The sequence below is a fragment of the Drosophila yakuba genome, chromosome 3L, assembly GCF_016746365.2.
Source record: "Drosophila yakuba strain Tai18E2 chromosome 3L, Prin_Dyak_Tai18E2_2.1, whole genome shotgun sequence".
NCBI classification, from domain to species: domain Eukaryota; kingdom Metazoa; phylum Arthropoda; class Insecta; order Diptera; family Drosophilidae; genus Drosophila; species Drosophila yakuba.
Genome location: NC_052529.2, coordinates 24988199 through 25006455, shown reverse-complemented (window position 1 = coordinate 25006455; position 18257 = coordinate 24988199). Strand labels below are relative to the sequence as shown.

Genomic DNA, 18257 nt, shown 5'->3' with positions numbered 1-18257 from the left:
TAGTAGAGTTTTGATTATTGTTTTGAATAAGACGCACTTAATTAATGCAGTAGCGTTTCGTAATATCCTAAGCTAAAAGAACCTCGACCTACGGCGAATACCTTTTGGAATACATTATACTTACACTTCAATAAGACCGAATAGTGTCCGATTTTCAAGTAAACAAAAGCATGAGGCAATAGACCAGCTACAATCCACTAACAAATAGGGATACAACTAAGTTTTTGATAGAAGTGATTGACATAAGGAAAGACAATCCAAATAATTACAACATATCTTAATAACAATAATATCTCAGCTAAGCATAGTGCAGGTATTGCATTTGAAGTTTCACAAGGCGTTAAAAATAGCTGTCCCATATGTAAATAAATCTTAGCACCAACCGTTTTGTCAGCAACACCATCGTGCCGGCATACATTTCATAAAAAGTGCATTATAAAACACTTAAAAAGTACACAAACACGTCCAATTTGCAATGCTGATTGCAATGAATCGAATTTATCTCACTCTATTAACACTCTGTTCGCTGAATTAGATGCTGCAACAGCTGGTACATCCGGCGTAAGCGAATGTCAGGATAATAATGATAATATCCCATTAAGGAGAAATACCAGATCAGGCAGGATCCGAGGTACACCTCCTGGACGAGGAGTGTCTACAAGAAATACATACAGAGGAAATTTGGATAGGATCTTAACAGAACCTCAAACGAATTCCAGTATGGTTCTTAGTACTCACCCAGAGTTGATGAACTTTATACAGTTTACTGTTAGCCAACAACAGGGAAGACTATAGAGACATCTATTAAAAGTCATTTGGACAACTTGCATCAGGAATTATTTAAAAATGGGGATTAATGTTCGATGGTAGCAAAACAAGCATCAAGATAGATGAATTCATTTACATGATATGCTCACTTACCAAACAAAATTTAGGTAATGGTTATGGACTTCTATGTGACCATTTGTACCTTCTGTTTGCAGGAAAAGCAAGCGATTGGTATTGGAAGTTTCATCGAAACAATCCAAATTTCGATTGGAACACATTTTGTGGCGAATTTAGGAACAGATTTGAAGATATAGAGACAGATTATGATATTTGGGAGGGAATCCGAAAACGCAAGCAAGAAGAAAATGAAGCATTTGAAGATTTCCAGGAAACCATGGAACGGTTGATTGACAGACTGCAAAATGGAGTTTCCGAAGCACAATTAGTTGAGTTATTGGTTAGAAATTCGAAGCCTAGCTTACATCATGAGTTGCTGCATCTTAAAATCCCAAACAGAACACAACTCCGATACGAAGTGCGCAGGCATGAACAGTTTTATAACAATCTCAGGACGTTTAAGCCAAAACCCCATCGCTCCTGCGTGGCAGAATTAACCCCCAAAGAAGAGGAGACAGATTTAGTAAGAGTAGGTGAAGAGGTAAACCAAATTCAACGTCGAAATACCACAACTTGTTGGAATTGTGACAAACAAGGCCACAGATTTGATGATTGTATGGCTAAAATAATTATTATACCCGTTACTCGTAGAGTAATTCGTTGAAAAGTATGTAACAGGCAGAAGGAAGGGTTTCCGACCATATAAAGTATATATATTATTGATCAGGACCAATAGCCGAGTCGATATGACCATGTCCGTCTGTCCGTTTGTCCGTCTGTCCGTCTGTCTGTCCGTCCGTATGAACGCTGTGATCTCAGGAACTACAAAAGCTAGAAAGTTGAGATTAAGCATACAGACTCCAGAGACATAGACGCAGCGCAAGTTTGTCGATTCATGTTGCCACGCCCACTCTAACGCCCACAAACCGCCCAAAACTGCCACGCCCACACTTTTGAAAAATGTTTTGATATTTTTTTCATTTTTGTATTGGTCTTGTAAATTTCTATCGATTTGCAAAAAAACTTTTTGCCACGCCCACTCTAACGCCCACAAACCGCCCAAAACTGCCACGCCCACACTTTTGAAAAATGTTTTGATATTTTTTCATTTTTGTTTTAGTCTTGTAAATTTCTATCGATTTGCCAAAAAACTTTCTGCCACGCCCACTATAACGCCTACAAACCGCCAAAAATACTCTGTTTAAGACTCTCCTTCTCCCTTCCACTAGCTGAGTAACGGGTATCAGATAGTCGCGGAACTCGACTATAGCGTTCTCTCTTGTATTTTGTTACGGTTGCGGACTTAAAGAAAAATACAACCCGACTTGCCCAAACTGTAATCCGGGAAACCGACAAAAGGATGTTTCTCTGAGCAACAAGATACATCCGTAGATTCAGAAATTGCTAAGTCAAAGGCAACCACTGAAGCCCGTGAATTTCAGGAGGTAGAACCTTTAGGTCAGCCTGATATTCATTATTCCTTTATACCCTTACACATAAGAATTCAAAATTACAATAATAAGCGTAGAGAAATATTTGGTAAAGTAGATAGTTAGGGACTCATTTAAAGCCCAGACGATCTACTAGCCGATTGAGAGAATTTTGAAAGAAGGTTCGTCGTGACCGACAGAAACTTATTTCCGCTATAGTACTTAGCTCTGACCGAAGACTTTATAGGGATATCAATATAGAGGGTCAAACCTACAAGGCTTTATTAGATTCTGGAGCAACAATAAGTTGTGTAGGCGGATTAGCTGCTCAGAACTTCCTTAAACACAACAACGTAAAAAAATGTTCTGGCGAAATTCGCGCTGCGAACGGAACTAAAAGCAAAGTAGTGTCAAAACTTACAACTTCCATTAAGTATGGAGATGCGATAGACAATCTTTAATTATTTATAATACCAGAACATTAACAGAATGTATATTTAGGCATTGATTTTTCGCAAAAATTACGAGCAATCCGACCATTGCTGAGTACTTTGGATGATGATGAAAATTCTCCAAAATATCATGAGCTAAACGAAAGAGAAAGACTTCGGCTGGAGACAGTAATAAAAATATTTCCATGCTTTGCTTCTGAAGGTTTAGGGCGTAATACCTTGTCCACACATAGCATTGATATAGGAAATGCGAGTCCTGTTAAACAACGCCATTGGCCAGTTTCACCTGTCATTGAAAAATTAATGTTTGGTGAAGTGGATAACATGCTAGCTTTAGATGTTATCGAAGAGTCAACTAGCGCTTGGAGCAGTAATTGCGTGTAAGTAAAGAAAGGAGACAAGAACCGTCTATGTCTTGATTCTAGAGAGGTAAACAAGGTTACTCAGCGGGACGCATATCCTCTACCTCATATAGACGGCATATTAAGCCGGTTACCACCAGCTAAATTCATAAGTGGTATCGATATGAAGCATACATACTGGCAGATACCGCTCGACGAAAATTCTTAGCAATACACTGCGTTTACAATACCGAATAGACCGCTATATCAGTATAAAACAAGAGAGAACGCTATAGTCGAGTTCCCCGACTATCTGATACCCGTTACTCAGCTAGTGGAAGGGAGAAGGAGAGTCTTAAACACAGTTTTTGGCGGTTTGTAGGCGTTATAGTGGGCGTGGCAGAAAGTTTTTTGGTAAATCGATAGAAAAATACAAGACTAATGTAAAAATAAAGATTTTTCAAAACATTTTTTTAAAAGTGTGGGCGTGGCAGTTTTGGCTGGTTTGTGTTTTTGCCACGCTCACTCTAACGCCTTCAAACCGCCCAAAGCTGCTACGCCCACACTTTTGAAAAATGTTTTGAAATTTTTTCACTTTTGTATTAGTCTTGTAATTTTCTATCGATTTACCAAAAAACTTTTTGCCACGCCCACTCTAACGCCCTCAAACCGCCCAAAGCTGATACGCCCACACTTTTGAAAAATGTTTTGATATTTTTTCATTTTTATATTGGTCTTGTGAATTTCTATCGATTTGCCAAATAACTTTCTGCCACGGCCACTATAACGCCTACAAACCGCCAAAAATACTCTGTTTAATACTCTCCTTCTCCCTTCCACTAGCTGAGTAACGGGTATCAGATAGTCGGGGAACTCGACTATAGCGTTTCTCTTGTTTGTAAAATTAATTTAATGGAATAGCTTACTAAACTGAATTAATATAAATGGAATTATAATTGAAGATATATTGAAAAAAATGAATTGTGAATAAATAGATTTAATGGTTTGTCGAGTACTTATGTTGAACACTTTCTTAAATATGTGGTAGAGTTATTTTGAACTTGGCCAAATGTAAACATTTTAAGTATCATTTTCATGGTAGGGAGGGTAATGACTTAGGGAATTATTAACATCCAAAATTCCCAATATTTATCAGAATCTGTAGCTTATTTTCACACGTGTTGGCGTGTATCCGTCGTATCAATATAAAGCCATTTCTTTTATTAATCAATAGTAGAGTTTTGAATAATGTGCAATTGTTAAATGTAGTGGCGTTTCGTACTATCCTAAGCTAGAAGAACCCCGACCTACGGCGAGCTAGACCCGAGCATAGCAAGAGTGCGCATCCCTAGCGAAGGAAGTACAAGGTCCTCTTTATTAGTAATTACCACCCACTATTAAAAGACCAGTTAGTTAAAATCTGTCGAACTACGTACACCACAACGCTCAGATGAAGACATCAAGGGGCCTTAGAAATTTTTGGGTTACAAAAATTATAAATCTTGAACTAGTTGAGACATTTTCTTAATTTTTTTTAAATGAAAAGTAATTTTTATGTTTTAAAAACAAAAAATAAATCTATTTTAAAGAAAAAACATTTATGTTTTTTTTATTTTGTAAATCTTCCATATATTTTTACCTATTTTTTACAAACCATTTAAAATAATTATTAAATTTTTCTTAATTTAATAATTTTGAAGAATAGTTAATCATTACACATTCCTTTAAAATCATTACAAAGTCAGGGATTGAAAAACAAACCGCCAATATAGGAAAAAATGTATGCCCGCCATACAGTTTTGTACTGCGCAGCAAGTGCACTTGTAGCAGAATTTTCACTAAGCCGCGCGTTTTTTACGCTGAGTATCTTTTGCCTAGGAAATTCGGGGTGGGACGTGGGGGTACCGATCTTTGATTCTGATAAAGAACATATTCAAGAACAACACCTCATACTCCAAACCAAGGGAATGGAAGGGAATCGATTTATATTCTCCATCAAAGTTGAAAAAATGTATAATATAAGAATATTATACATTTATTTTACCGAGATTTGATGACCCTTTCCATAGAGACCATAACCAAGCCGGTAGGTTACATATTTTACCTAAAAATCGACCGCAAATTCAGATTTTTCTACCAAAAATTCCTGTTTTTTTACAACCCAAAAAAGGTTCAACTTTGAACACGTGTAACTTCTAAAATACTGAACCGATTTAAATCAGTTCTTGGATGCGCCACTGTGCGACGAATACAGAAACAGAATGAGAGCTTCGACGATTTTTTGTACTCGAAGTTGGAGATTGCAGATACCCTGCGTATCCGATTGTCGGACTCTATTGGCACGTTACCAACAAGTCATCATAGAGACCCCAGAACCCGAGGCGTGTGGTGCAAGAGCCCAGCCTCGGACAGAATATTCCAACCCCATCAGACACGTCTTTAAACAGCCTAACTAGACCTTTTCTTAAACTACTCAGTGACTGCGGCACTCTCTGACCGACTGAAAGGAAAGGTCTTCAAATAATCTTTTAAGGCGATAAAATCCAAACTGTGTTGGGCACCCTTTCCACGACATCCCAATTACCACCGACCATTCATCATCCAATGCGATGCGTCTTTCTTTGGTATTGGTGCAGTATTAGCACAGCTTGACGACGAGGGAAACGAGCTTCCGATAGCTTATATGTCAAAGAAACTAAGCCAAGCTCAGCGAAACTACTTGGTGACTGAGTTGGGATGTTTGGCAGTGGCAAATAAAGAAATTTCGTATGTACATCGATGGACACCCGTTTAAAACAATCACCGACTACGCCAGTCCTAAGTGGTTGATAAAACAAAAGGATCTTAGCAGGCGTCTAGCGCATAGGAACGAACATAGGAAAGGATCACAAAATATAGTGGGAGATGCGCTCTCACGAGCACACGAAGTAGAAACCGATATCTCAGCCATCGACATTGAAAATGTCCCTGCAATCAAATTAGACTCTTCCGCATTTTTAGACAAGTAATATCTAGAGTTAAAAGAAAAATTTTTAAAGGCTGCTATTCCCGATTATCAAGTTATTGATAAGTATTTATATCATCGTCCCAAATTTCCATCACTTAAAGGAGATATCGACACCGAGTGGAAGCTGTTTGTTCCGGTTGGTCTTAGACAATCCGTTTTGGAATCTGCGCACTGTCAACCAATAGCTGCTCATTGCGGGATCGCTAAAACTCTGAAACATATCCGAAGGTATTTATACTGGCCACGTATGGTTGTCGACGTATGGGATTTTGTAGGCAAGTGTGAACTGTGTCAGAATTAAAAATATCCCACGCGATCGTTAAAGCCACCGATGGGATCTCCAGTCGTTACGCATCGGCCCTTTTGAAGGCTGTACGTTGATTTTATAGGTTCCTTCCCGCAATCTAAACGAGGAAATATTGGAATCTTCATAATCTTTGATCACTTTTCGAAATTTACCTTCCTCAAGCCTGTGAAGAAGGTTATTATTCAGTATCTTAGGGAGGATATTTTCTCTTGCATAGGACTGCCGGAAACATTAGTAAGCGACAATGGCACTCCATTTAAAATCCATGAGTTTGTTTCGTTTCTGACCTCTTATGGGATCACCCAAGTGTTTACTAGAGTCTATTCGCCGCAATGCAATTCGGCTGAGAGAGTCAATTGATCTATTAACGCAGCCTTGCGTACGTACATTCGATCGGACCAACGGGATTGGGATCAATATAAGAACAGCATAAACTTGTTTCTGCGTAATAGCATACACTAATCAATCGGACAGTCACCCTATATGGTAGTGTATGGTCAACACATGGTCACTAATGATAGGATTAAAACGTTCTTAGAAACCTCTGCCTGCTGGAGGATAATACGGCATAAGTAAGGCGGCCCGATGAGTTTGACAAAATTCATTCAAGCATTCATCGCCACATGGAAAAGGATTATGTGCAGTATAAGAAAGTTTATGACCTTCGCAGCCGACCACGATGTTTTCAACTAGGACAGCTGGTAATAAAGCGGACTTTTTCGATAAGCAAACTGGCAGATCATTTTAACGCCAAATTAGCACCCTTAGTTGATAAGGCAAAAGTAATAAAACGAATAGGAAACTCGATGTACTTATTGGAGGACTTAAACGGAAGAGAACTTGGCACTTTAAAATGTTTGAATTCAATTAAATGTTGGTAGCATTCGGTTTATGGTAGAAAGTTGGATAAGCCGAACATTAGATGTAGCTTTAACGTGTACGTATTGTTGGACTTCGAGCCTGTAGAGAGCATTTGTTCATAAAATCACTATTAACGCATAAATCGACCTAACATCGGACGTCATCAGGCCTGCTGACTTCGTGGGATCCTTTGTAAGTACTGCATAGCCGCAATTATTATTATGTTTCCTCCAGGAACTCGCGTCCGACAAATTACACGTAGCTTAAATTTTAACGTGAAAATAGTAAATATCGATTAGAACTAAGCGACAATTAATGTAATAAATTTTAATATAGTAGCGATAGTCTTGAAGCAACGATTTAAATTTGAAATTCAATGAAGAATACTTTTATTTTATTTTTATTATTACTAGTAACTACTAGAATGTATTCAACGATTAATAATTAAATGCAGATAATCACAATGGAAATTAATATGATTCAGCAAATATATAAAAGGTCACCTGAGGGAGGAACGGTTTACAAAAATTCGAGAGTCAAAACAATCCACCCGAGCCCTGAACCTAGCCGGCAAGTTAGTTAGACAGAGAAGACCTCGGGCGTAGATAAAAGGTCGTGTTCGTTATACATATGTGACGTCAAAAAATAAAAAAATAATGAAGTTTAAGTCGATACTGGTTTAGTCATCCTTACTTTCGCCTCTGTCTCAACTCCAGAGAATATAAAAATCGGCTACGAATCAGTTAAAGTCCGGGCTTACATACCTTCACCACTTCGCTGCAACAATTACTGTCGGTTCGGACACATCTCCAACATCTTTGCGTTAACACAGAGGATCTTTGTCAAGCAGCAATATATCCAAGCCAGAAAAACTTTAGAAAAAGTCGATGTTGAAAAGGCTACTTCACTCTACAACTCGAGGCAAGCCCACTACGGATCAATGTTCTCAAGTATAGTTAAGACCAACCTATCAACTAATTATAATAAGAAAGAAAATCCCACTAACCCCGATTCAACGCATAAATCTGATATAAGCCCATCCACAGCCAAAGATGCTGCAATTATTGCTGCTCGAAAACCTATCACATACAATTATATTACACCACAAAATACCACTAGTGAAATCAAACCCTTTTCCACCTCAGCTACAACTACCCCTCTCAACTCCCCCGTTAAAATATTTCCCAAAAACTTATCTAATCGTGCGAAGACCCTACTTAAGGCGAAAGAAAAAAAACAATTAAACACTTTAATTTACCTTCCGACGCACTTTCAATCTATGAGAAGACAATTGAAGTCAACTTCTCAGACATAGACATGTAACCCGACAACTTAGATGTTGACAATTAATGAACTGCCGTAGTTCACTGAGTCCGCTCCCCTTTCTCCGCCGAGCGCTCCTCCCAGTGCCGGCAAATCAATCGATTTGCGCTAGGCGTGGGGACTGGTGCTTGGCGGGGGAGGGAGAGTGGCTCTGAATTACAGCGGTACTCACTGTAGTTCATGTCGGAGAGTGTAGGCTTCCAGTCATCTGCATACCATCTTAACTCCGTCTCTAATAGCATTTATCTAATTCCCTACGAATCTTATGTCTCTAAAAATTTTACAATGGAACATAAATGGCTATGTCAATAACTACTGAGCTGCAAACATTAATAAAAGAACATCAAACTCACATATATACTAACTTTGCAAGAGACTCATCTTAGATTCAACTCAATGTACCCTATTTCCACAAAATATCTTTTTCTTACACTCAACTCATCACCTTCTTATGGTGGTGTTGGAATACTTATTAGTAAGACAATCCAGTTCAAAGAAATTTCTCTCCCGACTGATTTTGACGCAATCTGCATTGAGATATGCTCCCAAAAAAAATTAATATAATCTCCACTTACCTCCAAACAAAATCCATGTTTAATATCAAAAATTTGCAAGCAGTACGGCTGCCTTCAAACAACAAACCAACTCTAGTTGCTGGAGACTTCAACTCGTGGCATAGAAGCTGGGGTTCCCCCACTAACAACAAAAAAAGAACCATCCTGGAAGAATTCATTATGCAGTCGAACTATATCATTCTTAATGACAAGAGCCCCACACACTTGAGCACACACAATACTCTCACACACATAGACCTCACTCACTGCTCAGCAGAGCTGGCAATACATGCAGAGTGGGAAATAGAAACCAACTTTTTCGGAAGTGATCATCTTCCAATCATCACGTATTTATTTCATTCCACCCAAAACAACTCAATGATAAATAGATCCCCATTTAATACAGACAAAGCTGACTGGAAATTGTTTGAATCGCTGACCAACTCATTTATTCATACCGAAATTTTCTTTAAAAGCACAAAGGTCATTACCTTGGTGGAACAAAGAGCTCTAAACCCTACGCATTGCCAAAAATACTGCATGGCATGCTCTTAAAAGAAATATTACCACCAAAAACATTAAAAATCAGCGATCCTTAAGCGCGCCCTTGGAATCTCAAAAAGAGACGCAAGTACCAAGTTTTCCGAGGAGATTAATCCTAAGACGTCCATACAAAAGATATGGAGTAATATCCGCCGATTTTGTGGGCTAAATTCTACCAAGCAAATTCACTGTCTAAACCACCCACACAATCCTTACCAATTCATCACCTACCAACAAAACATAGCTGGCTTGTTTTGCGAAAATTTGTCATCTGAATCACGCGATTGCAATTTCTCCCAAATTAATGAAAACAAAACTAAAATAATTCAAGACAGCACACGACACACTCCCGAGCTCTGCCAGTTGAGCTTGACGTTAACTTTATTAAATTCTATTCAGCAAAAACTCCAGGCTTTGAGAGAATTAATTACGATATGATTAATTATGATTATATGAATCTCCAGCACCAGGTAATCGACTTATATAATCTTATACTACGCGGCCACATACCGCAACAATATAAAATTAGTGTAATCATTCCCATTCTCAAGCCTGACAAAGATAAAACCGACCCATTATCATACCGCCCAATTTCGCTTAACTGGCCAAACTTCTCCATAAACTTGTGGGCAGAAGGCTATGGTGGTTTGTAACTAACTACAAACTTCTCCACAATAGCCAAAAAGGATTTAGGAAAGGCAAATCAGTTATGGATAGTCTACTCTTTATAGACTTTCTTGTTAACAAAACCTTGGTTACCAAGAATCACCTTTCTATTATCTTGCTCGACTTTTGCAAAGCATTTGACAAAATTGGTTTACATGCGATTATCAACAAACTATTAAAGTGGAAACTTGGACCCAAAATCATTAATTATGTTCGCAATTTTATGACCAACAGGAAGATAAAAGTTAGAGTTGGCCAACATTTCTCCAACACACTGCCACTCGATAATGGTATCCCACAAGGATCGCCTTTATTTGTCATAGCTTACTAAAATTGATAGCATTTGATTTGATTTGATAGCATTGCACAAAGAAATACAAATAAGCGTCTATGCTGAGGATGTCAACTTGATTATTGAAATGAATAAAACAAAAAATGGGATATTAAATTTAGATATGCTATACAATGACATAGCCAACTGGTGCTCTTATTCTGGTGCTGTCATTTTACCCGAAAAGTATAAGCACATGCATATATGCAACAAAAACCATGGCAGATACGATGTATCTTTTAACAGCTTTCAACTTCCCAATGTTACCTCACTCAAAATTTTAGGCCTGATATACAACAATAAACACAAGTGGAAATCACACATAGGCTTTTTTGTCGTTGCTCTGCTGAAACTGCTTAATATTATTAAATGGCTATCTAATCCAAAATACAATTGTAGCACATTAACACTAATTTCTGTAGTGAAAGCTTTAAAAGTATCAAAAATTGATTTCGCTTTACCACTATATGGAACTGCCCCAAAAAGTGTCCTAAATAAAGTTTACTCAACTTTACATTGAGCTATTAGGAAATTTGCCTCTTGAGGCCAACATTGCGCCTCTCGCCATTAGACAAAAGCTCCTTACCACCAATCTATTTACATGCATCACCAATAGCGCAGATGCACCCATTTGTAATATAATAAAAACAATATAAAAAAGGGGGGTGAAAAACTGTCTTTTTTAGACAAAATTATAGAATCGCACAAACACCTCGAAATACAATTAAATCATTCAAAAAAACATGTCTAAAACAAGAGAAAACGCTATAGTCGAGTTACCCGACTATCTGATACCCGTTACACAGATAGTGAAAGTGCAAAGGAGAGTCTTCAACAGTGACAGTTTTTGCCGTTTTGTGGGCGTTAGATTGGGCGTGGCAAAAGGTTTCTTGGCAAATCGATAGAAATTTACAAGATTAATACAAAAATGAAAAAATATCAAAACATTTTTCAAAAGTGTGGGCGTGGCAGCTTTGGACGGTTTGTGGGCGTTAGAGTGGGCGTGGCAAAAAGTTTTTTAACAAATCGATAGAAATTAACAAGACCAATACAAAATGGAAAACATAATAAAACATTTTTCAAAAGTGTGGGCGTGGCAGTTTTGGGCGGGTTGTGGGCGTTAGAGTGGCCGTGGCAACATGATTCGACAAACTTGCGCTGCGTCTATGTCCCTGGAGTCTGTATGCTTAATCTCAACTTCCTACTTTTTATACCCGTTACTCGTAGAGTAAAAGGGTATACTAGATTCGTTGAAAAGTATGTAACAGGCAGAAGGAAGCGTTTCCGACCATATAAAGTATATATATTCTTGATCAGGATCAATAGCCGAGTCGATTTGGCCATGTCCGTCTGTCCGTCCGTCTGTCCGTCTGTCTGTCCGTATGAACGTCGAGATCTCAGGAACTACAAAAGCTAGAAAGTTGAGACTAAGCACACAGACTCCAGAGACATAGACGCAGCGCAAGTTTGTCGATTCATGTTGCCACGCCCACTCTAACGCCCACAAACCGCCCAAAACTGCGACGCCCACACTTTTGAAAAATGTTTTAATATTTTTTCATTTTTGTATTGGTATGGTAAATTTCTATCGATTTGCAAAAAAACTTTTTGCCACGCCCACTCTAACGCCCACAAACCGCCCAAAACTGCCACGCCCACACTTTTGAAAAATGTTTAAATATTTTTTTATTTTTGTATTGGTCTTGAAAATTTCTATCGACTTGCAAAAAATCTTTTTGCCACGCCCACTCTTACGCCCACAAACCGCCCAAAGCTGCCACGCCCACACTTTTGAAAAATGTTTTGATATTTTTTCATTTTTGTATTAGTCTTGTAAATTTCTATCTATTCGCCAAAAAACTTTTTGCCACGCCCACTCTAACGCCCACAAACCGCCAAAAACTGTCCTTCGCACTTACACTAGCTGAGTAACGGGTATCAGATAGTCGGGGAACTCGACTATAGCGTTCTCTCTTGTTTATTATCACTCTGGCATTTATAGTTTTTGAGATCTCAACGTTCGTACGGACAGACAGTCGGCCGGATATGGCAAAATCGATTCAAATAGTGTAACTATAATTATACCTAATAAGCCTATAGCTCTTAAGCTTGCCAAATTTATCAAAAAACAGTTAAAATATTCATGTAGAGCCACTCTTTAGAATCTTTCGATATATTATTGAAAGAGAGCGACTTTATATAAAATATTATATATATTCTCCGATCTATATAATAAATTCATATATTTTACTCAATCATACTAACAGTAATTAAAAATAAATACCTTTTTCCATACAATTGGAACACAAAATATCCAGTAAATCCATAAGAATGTCAAAGCTAAAGTCCACAGGTAAATAACAAAATCATTACCGATCGAGTCCCAACAATTCTTAAGCAATGCCATCCAAAATAAACAGTAGCTCGCCATATTGTTAATAACTATCTACATATAAAAATTTTTTATTAAATTCTGATATAGAGCTTACTATATAGCAGAAGTTATACATAATATCAGCAGTCTGGTAATAATGAAAAAGGGCCTTATAATTCAGTTGAATTCCTTGTTGTCTGAAAACTCCTTAACAACTAAAACTTTTGTTTGGAACTACAGTTTCAGTAAAACAAAAATTAAATTTCATCATTTTTACTAGGGTGGACCTTAATTGGGCAATAAAGCTACGTCAAGATAAATTCAATATTTAATGTTCAACCGTTTAGAGTTTTACCGTAATCGGAGATCATCTACATCTTTAAATACAGTAACAACAAATATTTACATATATTATGTCTGCTTTCTATATGGGTATTTTCTACTGAAACCGACGTTTAGTATAAGAATAGTCATACTAAATATTGTTAAAACCGAACTTCTGGCTATTTAACCAAGACTGTTAAAGTTTAAAATGTAAGTCCAGTAATCGAAAATATATTTAGTTTTATGCATAATTATTCACACTTACACTATCAGTTAAATTTTCTATATTCTTACTTATAAAATTTTACCGATCTGATGTTATATCTTGTGTGTTATATCAGCTTTAGTATTGGCGATATCTTCAGTTTACCTCGTTATGAGTTACTATTTTTATATGTCTATATATTTTTTTGTACCTTTCCAAACAAATAATTTACTACGAGTTATCTTCGTGGTATAAATATAAATGATTATAGGATGAAACCAGACTTAACGCTATAATCGATAATCAGATAGACGTAACTCAATGAAAGTGCAAAACGATATTTCTGTCATTTCGATAGGAATTGGGGAAGCCTGATAGTCTTGCGCGGCTGCTGGGTTAGAAGGGCGTGGCCAATATGTTTTTGGTATTCCGATAGAAATTGTCAGGACAAATAATAATACCAAAAAATTTAAGGAGTTTTGGAAGGTTGTGTGGCTTCCGCTAGACTTGGCATGGCAAAAAGCTTTTTGTCAAATCGATAAATATATAAATCTAACATAATGTGAAAATCTAATTTAATGTGAAAAAATATCAAAACATTTTTCCAAAGTGTGGGCGTGGCAATATTAGAACGTTAGAAATTTACAAAACTAATAAAAAAATTGAAAAATATTAAAACATTTTACAAAAGTGTTGGCGTGGCAGTTTTGGGCGGTGTAGTGGGCGTGGCAAAACCTTTTTCTGCAAATCGATAGAAACACAAAACTAATACATAAATGAAAAATATTAAAACATTTTTCAAAAGTGTGGGCGTGGCAATTTTGGGCGGTTTGTGGGCGTAAGAGTGGGCTTGGCAACATGAATCAATAAACTTGCGTTGCGTCTATGTCTCTGGGGTCTGTATTCTTAATCTCAACTTTCTAGCTTTTATAGTTCGCAATCTGCATTGAGATATGCTCCCAAAAAAAATTAATATAATCTCCACTTACCTCCAAACAAAATCCATGTTTAATATCAAAAATTTGCAAGCAGTACGGCTGCCTTCAAACAACAAGCCAACTCTAGTTGCTGGAGACTTCAACTCGTGGCATAGAAGCTGGGGTTCCCCCACTAACAACAAAAAAAGAACCATCCTGGAAAAATTCATTATGCAGTCGAACTATATCATTCTTAATGACAAGAGCCCCACACACTTGAGCACACACAACACTCTCACACACATAGACCTCACTCACTGTTCAGCAGAGCTGGCAATACATGCAGAGTGGGAAATAGAAACCAACTTTTTCGGAAGTGATCATCTTCCAATCATGACGTATTTATTTCATTCCACCCAAAACAACTCAATGATAAATAGATCCCCATTTAATACAGACAAAGCTGACTGGAAATTGTTTGAATCGCTGACCAACTCATTTATTCTGATAACCCCCAATAGCCTGAATATCAATCACGAAGCAGCCATTATCAATAATATGTGAGGAGTCTTAAAACTCCCCACAAATCCGGGTACAGGAGATCGGAGATCGAAAAGGAGCAGCTCGCAACAGTACCACAACTACACAAGCGCAGAAGAAAGAGTTCAACCAAGAGATCCATGGCTGAGAGTCCCATTAGACGAAAGCCGACGACAAGTGGGTATGAACAGCGTGAACGAGGCAGGGTGCAAAGGGTGGACCCAACATCAGGAAGCAAGGATGACACCATAAAGCTGCTTTAAAGGAAAACAAACCATATCAGCTGTTAGCATCAAAAAAAGAGAAAATCGGGATGGGGGCGCTACGATAATAGCGGTCGATCGATAGTGAGATCGATAGGGAACAAAAATACTGGATTTGATATTGATTTTCAACACGCTGTCACACTATTGACAATCGGCACGACATCGGAACATCGGAATTACGGAACATGAAGTGGCAACGCCGGTCGCCAACATCGATAACTTGATCATGGTGAGTATCGGTGGAGTTGCCAGAGATGGAAAGCGCTCATCGGCGGGAAATTTAAATGCGGAGCTGGCGACCAGAGGCAGACGGCAACAAATACAGAAAGCTGGAGAAGGGCGCGAGGATCAAGATGCCGAGTCAAGATGTCGAACGACAGGGTCTACTAGGCTGAGGCTGTCGGGCTGAGATCAAGGAGGCGCCGGTCGACGTGAGGAGTAAGGAACGGTGAGGATCAAGATGCCACGTCGAGATGCTCGAACAGGATGAGACGTAGAGGCTGCGATCAGGAAGGCGCAAGGGTGTTCAAGATGCCCAGTCAAGACGCTGAACGACGGGGTCTAATAAGCTGCGACTGCCAGGCTGAGAACGAAGGGCGCAGGGTCGACGAGTGGAGATCGAGGAAGTTTCCTATGCAAGGAGGAGCCAAAGCAGAGGACCGCCGGAAGCAACATCCTTTTCAAAAGCTTCCGAAGAAAGGGGGAGATGTGAGGAGTCTTAAAACTCCCCACAAATCCGGGTGCAGGAGATCGGCGTAGCAACAGCGAAGACGGCTGAAATGCGAGAGGAGTCAAGGGCGGTCAGGTCAAACGGGAAATAATGGACCTTGGACCCCGGCAAGCGGAGAGACCGTGAATTAACGGTACCGCGCTGGACCTTGGACTCAAACCCGCCAAGAGCATAGAGGTCATACGGTAACGGTGCGGACTTTGGACAGGCACAAAGAGGACGCACCTTGGACCCGAGCGAGCCGTGTGAAAAAGGGGAAATAACGGGATTCCCGCAGCCGATATAAGGGACGGCGCCGGCGCAGCTCGGGACAGTAAATGAGAAGTGCGCGGAGAGCCATACAGCCTCACAGTCGATCGGGAAAAGTACGCGGAGGACACAGACAGTCAATGAAGAAAGTGCCATACAGACGGACAGTCAATGAAGAAAGTGCCATACAGACGGACAGTCAATGAAGAAAGTGCCATACAGACGGACAGTCAATGAAGAAAGTGCCATACAGACGGACAGTCAATGAAGAAAGTGCCATACAGACGGACAGTCAATGAAGAAAGTGCCATACAGTAGACAGTCAAAAAAGAAAGTGCCAGACAGTAGACAGTAAATGAGAAGTGCGCGGAGAGCCATACAGCCTCACAGTCGATCGGGAAAAGTACGCGGAGGACACAGACAGTCAATAAGAAAGTACGCGGAGTACCACCCGGGCAGACAGCCGATCCGAAACAGTGCGTGGAGAGCTACACAGTGACGCCCGCAAGTGAAAGTACAATTGCGTCGTAGCGAGCATCCAAAAAGGATCCCCGCAAGGAAGGACCAGCGAAGGAGAAGCAAACAACAGGACCTGGCGTGGTCAGAAAGGGACGGTGGAGTCAGTGGTCGCAAAGGTGGTTCGGGGTGCAGCTCCAGCTGATCTTTCGGACGATACATCTTGCCCCATAACATCCTAAGCCCCGGCCAAGCCCGCAGGTTGGTCCTTTGGCAAGGGCGACGAGTGCCTGGCTTACGCAACAAGGGACGGTGGAGTCAGTGGGTGCAAAGGTGGTTCGGGGAGAAGCTCTAGCTGATCTTTCGGACGATACATCCTGCCCCATAACATCCTAAGTCCAGTCGAGCCGGCACGAATACGCCGTCGAGGGAGACGCGGGACCAGCTAAGAAGGACGACGAAGGAGAGACGACGCGCGTCCGAAGGCGAGGATCACAGGATTCTCTGTATCAAGTCACTGAATAAAGGTGGTTTAAATCTAAAACTCTGTTTTCTCTTGGTCGGGCAATCACACAAATCATAAATTTGGTGGGATGAACAAACAAACTCTCTGAGCTAGCCGTTGCATTTCGTAGCGAGCAGAAACAAGGAAATCAGTTCGTTACATCTGGCGCCCAACCGTGATTGTCCTGACCAAAAGAACAGAGGGGAAGATATTGAAATCGTGGAAGGAGACCGGTCGTGGAAGTCGGAGTCACCTACGTGAGTGTCCTGATCAAGGAGCCAGCATGGAGGAGACCGACGTTATGCCCAAGGAGCTTGAGGAGCTCGGGTCGAAGACACGGGAAGCGCAGGATTAGATGCAGAGCTTAAGGACAGTCTCTAAAAGAGGAAAGGGGAAGACGATACAGGGTATCGTAACGCCCAACCGAGGTTCAGAAGGAGGAGTTCGAACAGGGAGCGGAGGCGAAAAGGAGCAGCTCGCAACAGTACCACAACTACACACGCGCAGAAGAAAGAGTTCAACCAAGAGATCCATGGCTGAGAGTCCCATTAGACGAAAGCCGACGACAAGTGGGTATGAACAGCGTGAACGAGGCAGGGTGCAAAGGGTGGACCCAACATCAGGAAGCAAGGATGACACCATAAAGCTGCTTTAAAGGAAAACAAACCATATCAGCTGTTAGCATCAAAAAAAGAGAAAATCGGGATGGGGGCGCTACGATAATAGCGGTCGATCGATAGTGAGATCGATAGGGAACAAAAATACTGGATTTGATATTGATTTTCAACACGCTGTCACACTATTGACAATCGGCACGACATCGGAACATCGGAATTACGGAACATGAAGTGGCAACGCCGGTCGCCAACATCGATAACTTGATCATGGTGAGTATCGGTGGAGTTGCCAGAGATGGAAAGCGCTCATCGGCGGGAAATTTAAATGCGGAGCTGGCGACCAGAGGCAGACGGCAACAAATACAGGAAGCTGG

At 39.9% G+C, this 18257-nt stretch overlaps 1 protein-coding gene across 1 annotated transcript in view; it reads right to left on the bottom strand.

Moving 5' to 3' along the window:
• Positions 1–13507, bottom strand: part of LOC26535507 (cholesterol 7-desaturase nvd) — a 127595-nt gene extending 114088 nt beyond the window's left edge. Inside the window, exons 1-2 of the mRNA XM_039373643.2 lie at positions 13209–13507; positions 12985–13146 (exon numbers count right to left, since the gene is read on the bottom strand). Coding sequence (XP_039229577.1) covers positions 12985–13131 — 147 coding nt within the window. The 5' untranslated portion in view covers positions 13132–13146; positions 13209–13507. The remainder of the gene's footprint in view (positions 1–12984; positions 13147–13208) is intronic.
• Between the last annotated feature and the right edge of the window lie 4750 nt (positions 13508–18257).